At 34.0% G+C, this 7,109-nt stretch overlaps 1 protein-coding gene across 1 annotated transcript; it reads right to left on the bottom strand.

Moving 5' to 3' along the window:
• Positions 1-2,787: 2,787 nt before the first annotated feature.
• On the bottom strand, positions 2,788-5,737 carry LOC127128189 (actin-11). The gene is made up of 5 exons (XM_051057424.1): positions 5,572-5,737; positions 4,388-4,457; positions 3,852-4,245; positions 3,121-3,734; positions 2,788-3,047 (listed from the first exon to the last, which is right to left on the bottom strand). The coding sequence occupies exons 2-5, from the start codon at positions 4,445-4,447 to the stop codon at positions 2,982-2,984; spliced, it is 1,134 nt and encodes a 377-aa protein (XP_050913381.1). The 5' UTR covers positions 4,448-4,457; positions 5,572-5,737; the 3' UTR covers positions 2,788-2,981.
• Positions 5,738-7,109: the final 1,372 nt, after the last annotated feature.

The following is a 7,109-nucleotide window of genomic DNA, read 5'->3' on the forward strand; positions in this document are numbered from 1 at the left end:
TTAGGTGAAGAAAAATCTTTATGCTTAGAATGTCTGAAACACTTTGATGGAAAATATACTTTGATTATGTTATAAAATGCGCTTGAGGGGTTTTAGGGAGATGCGCTCGGTTTGGATGACGCTCATCACGGTCTAGGGATGGAGTGTAACTCCCTCGGTCTCCTCCTGGACTATTGGGGGGATAATTATGCTTATTGCCTTTGGAACATTATTTTGATTTCTGGATTTTTCCTTCTTTGCAAGCGGCTTCGATCGTTCTAACCGATTGCTTTTTGAATCGACTTCGTACACCGTGTTCGTCCTTGGTTTGACATGTTGAAAGCTTTCCTCCAAATGAAGGAATATCTCTTTCACTGTCTTGGGTTTTTGTTTCCGGACGATGTTATTAATTAACTCGTTCGCGCCTTAAGATCCAAGGTTCGCTTCAAAAATGCCAAAATTTTGCGATATTTCAGGTCGTTCCGTTGGAATCGGAGATGGAACATGGCATAACAATATCTAGATTGTTCTTGTCTGTGGTGGAGGGAGAATTACTTTCATTCATCGAAGAGTGTTGCTATTGAGGTTTTCATCACCAGTTGGAGATCTAGTATTCGGTCGACTGGATGTTGAAGGTACCACACTTGCGGTTGCCAAAGCCAATTCGCGTATGATGGTGGAGCGAGTGGTTATCGATCCAGTCATTTTCGCAGTTTGATGAAGTTCTAGAGCGCTGAAAAATGAAGATCTGAAGAATCAGTGTATATCGGCGATTGCCTCAATTATCCTGATCAAGAGCGAATTTATTTTGATAAGTTGAATTCTTTGTTTGAAGTGGAGGATAACCTCATGCTAGAGGAACTTTCTTGGAATTGGGGAATCGTGAGATACGTGGGAATCAGAATTCGTTTCCCACAGACAGCGCCACTACTCTATATCGGAACTAGAAATAAATATGGTCACAGAAGTTGTGGTGGTGGATAGCTTCCGATGCGACGGAGTGGGGGTATACCTGCAAGGTTAGCACTCCAACGCTTAAGTCATCATGTGAATGAGAGAGAGTATTCAAATTGTGTTCTAAAAAGTGTTACCTGAAATGGTGTCATCCACGTATATAAAGGAGTTGAATAACTAACTCACTAACTAACCGGTGTGAGATGCGAACGATTGTTTGATACGTTAGAGGGATGAATCTTCTGCTTTTAGAGGTGGTCAGATTGGAGATGGAACCTGCTTGGATCAGATCAATCTGAGGAGTTCTTTCCTGGCGGTGGTCGGGTCTTCGAAGGTGGGGTCGGACCCTTGAGCATGTGGCCATCCCATAACAAGTGTGAATCTATATTTCTCACAAATCTTGAAAAATCAAGTGTTACTTCTTTCACAAACACCTTATCTCCCAAGTCAAGCTTAAAGAAAAACTTCATATATCGTTGATTTCATGAGTTATGATTAGGAGTTGTGTGAGATTATTTTGATAATCATCTTCAACCATGATCTAAAAATCCTCATTGTTGTGGTACTTAAATTAAAAATTGAGTGTGAGTGGCAATTGCAAGATACATTAGAGAATATAATGTTTTTGTTAAGTTTTTGTGTGTATCATATTTTTGTTAAGTTTTTGTGTGTATCAGATTGAAGAATCGTTTTGTGATTATGGTGCCTGGAGACTAACTTCCAGCAAGAAAAAGATTAATTTCTTCTCCATGAAAATTTCGGTAGAGTCAAGTGAAGATCAATATGGACGAAATTTCAGAGTTTCTAAAATCCTTCGGTAGAACAATGACATGGACAAAAGGAATTCCGGAAGGGTTGAGTAAAGATTTATGCAGACAGAATCTTAGAGCAAACTTTGGTTTTGGAAAAGGTGATTAATTCAAGATCAAGTGAAGATCTTTAAGATTTAACATTTTTTAGTGTTATGCCTTCAACAAAAGGGAAATCTATATTCAAATCTTTGTTGACTTAGCATGTTGGCTTAAAGTGTTCAAAATTGTATTGATTGTCCGAGGTATAAAAAATGATTGTATTAATTTGTAAAATAGTGGAAGATCCGACAAATTTTCAATGGTTCACCATTGGAGATTAGACCAAATGCTAGCGAGGACGGATCCAATGAACCAATAGAAACGGATGCTTAATTTCTCTTTTCTTTTCTCTTTTTAAATTTCCGTGGTATGATCTTAGGTTTTATCAATTTTTTAGAATTACATGTGGCTAAGTTTTTATCAACTCATAGAGATTTATATAGATTCCGTCATTCAAATCTTCTTTAGCGATTATAATTATATAAACTTGTAATGTTAGATTGTTTTCGACTAATAAGATTCAATTTAAACATCTCTTATAAATAAATTGAATTTGACTAATCGACACATTGATTGTTTAGTGTCTTCCTCTCTGATATTCATTGTGTTTTCTAATATTATAAGTAAACTAAGTTTTTATCGACTTTGATCCTAACCTCAAATCAATTAGGTAAAAGATATGGATTTGGTTCAGGTTATTCCTCCATTACTCGTTTGGTTCTAAAAAAACTAAAGGGTAAGACATTGATTAATGGGTAAGACATTGCTGCTATTTATTTATGCATTACATAACTAATAGAAGCAACACATCATAGCTTTCTATTAATATGTTTTTAACATTGGTTCCACTTCATAAACAAGTAACTGCAAAATACATGTTTGCAATTATGGTGATGTGAGAGTAGTTGTCTGATAATCCCAGTTAATTCATATGCAAGATTGAACTAGTGATAAAAATAAATAAATAAAACTCATGAAAATATTACTGAAATGAAGTAGATCATTTAAAAAAAAACTCGCTTTCAGCAAATAATCACTCCAACATTGTGAATAAGTACATGAACAAATGATAACAAAAGCAAATAATAATGAATTTAAAGGGCTACAAGTTGCAATGTTTCCGGAGGATTCATAACACTAGTCTTTCCCTTTGATAAAACCTCTTTCTCTCAAAACAGAAGTAGTAGTAGTAGTGATTTAGAAGCACTTTCTGTGCACAATTGATGGACCAGATTCATCATATTCTGCCTTTGCAATCCACATCTGCATTCAAAACAAAACATTTGTGTCAATGTACATCGAGAGAAAAAGAAAGGAAGTAACGAACGAAACAAACCTGCTGGAAGGTGCTAAGGGATGCCAAAATAGAACCACCAATCCAGACACTGTATTTTCTCTCAGGTGGTGCAACGACCTTGATCTTCATGCTACTTGGGGCCAAAGCAGAAATTTCTTTGCTCATTCTATCAGCAATGCCTGGGAACATGGTTGTTCCTCCTGAAAGGACAATGTTACCGTACAAGTCTTTCCTGATATCAACATCGCACTTCATGATGGAGTTGTATGTGGTCTCGTGAATTCCTGCTGCTTCCATTCCTATCATGGATGGTTGGTACAGCACCTCTGGACATCTGAAACGCTCATCTCCAATGGTGATTACCTGTCCGTCAGGCAACTCGTAGCTCTTCTCCACGGATGAGCTGGTCCTCGCTGTCTCCAGCTCTTGCTCATAGTCAAGGGCAATGTATGACAGCTTTTCTTTCACATCACGAACAATTTCACGCTCTGCTGACGTGGTAAAAGAATAACCACGCTCAGTCAAAATCTTCATCAAGAAATCAGTCAGGTCGCGACCAGCCAGATCAAGACGAAGGATGGCATGTGGAAGGGCATAACCCTCGTAGATAGGGACAGTGTGGCTGACACCATCACCAGAATCCAACACAATACCTGCATAGAGAAGGTAAGTAAGTAAACTTCAAAAAGTCTATTATGACATGTGACATATTGAAAATGGCACATAAAACATGATATAGCTGCTAATCGAACAACTGAAAAATGACTCACCGGTGGTACGACCACTGGCGTACAGTGAAAGAACGGCCTGAATAGCTACATACATGGCAGGGGTATTAAAAGTCTCAAACATGATTTGGGTCATCTTCTCACGATTAGCCTTAGGGTTAAGAGGAGCCTCAGTTAACAGGACTGGGTGTTCTTCTGGAGCAACACGAAGCTCATTATAGAAGGTGTGATGCCAAATCTTTTCCATGTCATCCCAATTGCTAACAATTCCATGTTCAATGGGGTATTTGAGAGTCAAAATACCACGCTTAGACTGTGCCTCATCACCAACATATGCATCTTTTTGGCCCATGCCAACCATCACGCCAGTGTGACGAGGACGACCTACAATGCTGGGAAACACAGCACGAGGTGCATCATCTCCAGCAAATCCAGCCTGAAAAGATATTATTACACTGAATTTTCTCAAATTCAATTAGCCTTCGGTAATACAAATATAAGAAACTCCAATAAAATAACCAAGAGTATTGCATTGTGTTATTCTTCAAGAAAAATCAATACCAAAAACTATCATGTACCTTAACCATTCCAGTTCCATTGTCACAAACAAGAGGTTGAATATCCTCAGCGTCTGCCATCTTCTACTATCTGCATGATAAATCAAAAATCCTTACTAGAAGTGCACTATTTCTATAAAGTACTTTTTTTAAAAGTCATTAACTATATGAATCTAGAATTTTTTTCCCCAAACCGATTTCATTGGCAGAATATTGCAATTCAATCACAAATCTAGCCAAATCAAAGTCAATAATCCTTAGGCTTTACAAACAAAATAGATGTCCAAAAGATACAAACATGAGCTAACCAATTATAGTTTAACACACCAAGGTGCAATAAACAGCTCAGAAAATAACCATCAAATAAATTAACCTTAGAAAAGAAACTAGTATACCAAATTGCATGATACATGTATTCCAACATAGTAATATTGAAATAAAAAGTAACATAACTACACATACATCCTAAAATCAATTATATTGTAACACATCCAAACATGTTAAAATCAATTCTACACTTTTAGATCTTTTGGCATAGCTAGTCACCGTCACCGTGATATCAAACATGCACTAGTTGATTACAACGCCATCAATCATAGATAATAGTTGATAGTTAAGGTCCACATGAAAATTGAAAAGCATTATCACATTTCCTTTTCAGAATCTCTTCTTTCTCTGTTGAAAGGGAGATTCACCAAACTTCACTTTTCATCTCAAAATTCTTTATTTAATTGCATCATATAAAAAAAAAGCAAACTATTAATTATATTCTATCAACATCAAAAAACAACAATTCAGATTCTTCCACCCCACACATCTGAAAACAACTTTTGATAGGACCAAGCTTAAAAATGATAGATCCAAATCCAACACCATTAACCAATCAAAATCGGTGATTACTAAAATCATTCAAACCAATCAAAATTCTCTCTTTTAAATAACACAAAACACCTACATCGATCAATTCACATCCAATTCTCATACATCATATTTCTATTTTTATCCGAAACAAAAAAAAATGTTAAAAATGAAAATTTGATCATATACAATTTCGTAAATCAAAATCCAACAACCCATTTAAAATCTAACCAAATAAAACCAATACCCTTAATCAAATAATCAAAATTCAATACTAAAAAAACAAAAAGAAACGTAAAAAAACAGATCCAAGCAAGAAAAAAACGGATCAGAGAACAGAAACAAACCTTGGGAAGGAAAATGCCGAGGGTGATGGAAGGCAAAGAACGATAGAGAATGCACAGAGGCAAGGTGAGAGGAAGAGAGGGAGAGGGAGAGAGAGAGAGCGCAGAGAGAAACTCTAAGACCAAATTAAAATGGAAAAATGGAATTCAATATAAAAAGAACTACATGCAATATGAACCGTTGGATTCCGATTTTAAATCTCAGATTTAAGGAACGCTTTCCATGGTGTTTGGCCCTTATTTAGGTTATTTCTATTATTATTTTTCCTTTTTTAATAACACTTTTTTCTATTTTTCACTAACTATTGATTTTTGCTTTTTTAAGTTTTTATATGTGTGTTTAAATTGGAAATTTGTTAATTTTGATGTACTATTTTTAGCTTTTATTTTTTTTATTCATATCAATATGTCTTCATTTTTAATATGCAAGAATGAATCTATAGTTAGGTTTGCTTTCCTCATTATGTATTTTTAGTGCTAAGTGTTTTTTTTAAATAAGTTTCTTTTATTAGAACTCTAACTTGCTTAATATTAAAACTACAATTTGTAAATATTTTGCTCTAATATATATATTTTTTTGTCTTTATTCTTACAATTTTTATTGAAAGATAATTATTCGAATTTGAATTTGAATATTATTTATTGATGTGTTTTTAGATATAATTTATAAACTATTTAAATTCAACCGTTTTATTTTACAATCATTATTTATCATTATTGAAAATTATTTAAATTAATATTTTTAAGAGATTAGACTCTATAGTAATAATATACTCTTTGATAGTAGTATATATTATTACTTAACATCCATGTATTAATTTACAAAAACAAAAACATCGATGATTGCTAGGGAATAGTAACATTCCTTTTAAGAAAGTTCCATTTTTAGAAAATGATTTTTAATTGATAATGTGAATTTGAGAAAGAGTAAAATTTGATTGGGTCAATAGATGTAATAGGCTATTTTTACTCTCTAACATATAAAAAAAAAATAGGAATGGACCACAAAAAAGAGAAAAGAAGTGGTTTCCTGTAATTATGGAGTGGCAAGCATGAAAGATTCTATTTCTAGGTAATCCATCTTAATAGGATATGCAACCTTTTTTTTGGATCAACTTTCAATTTAGTATACACTTCACAATCAATATTTTACATATTTGGGGGGTCTCATTTTTGTAACTGGCCAACCACAAATAGTTGTCTAAGCACTACAAATTTATTGAATCCTCTAACTGAATATACTCTGTCAAATCTTTTTAATGTAAGACTGACAGCAAATGTTTGGAAGGAAATGAAAGAAGGCGGAGGGGAAAAAAACTCTTTTAAAAACACCAATTATCCTTGAAAAAAATATCTTAACCGCCAGCTAAACAATTATTTTTATATTTTCTTAAAAATTAAATATTCACTGCAATTACAATAATTTAATTATTCAAGTCGGAAAAGATTACAATAAGTAATATAGTTCTTTCTCAAGAAAATCTAATAATATTAAGTATTTAAGATTGAGTTCCAAACCAAAACCTATCTTAGTATCATAT

The sequence above is a fragment of the Lathyrus oleraceus genome, chromosome 3 (genome assembly GCF_024323335.1).
Source record: "Lathyrus oleraceus cultivar Zhongwan6 chromosome 3, CAAS_Psat_ZW6_1.0, whole genome shotgun sequence".
NCBI classification, from domain to species: domain Eukaryota; kingdom Viridiplantae; phylum Streptophyta; class Magnoliopsida; order Fabales; family Fabaceae; genus Lathyrus; species Lathyrus oleraceus.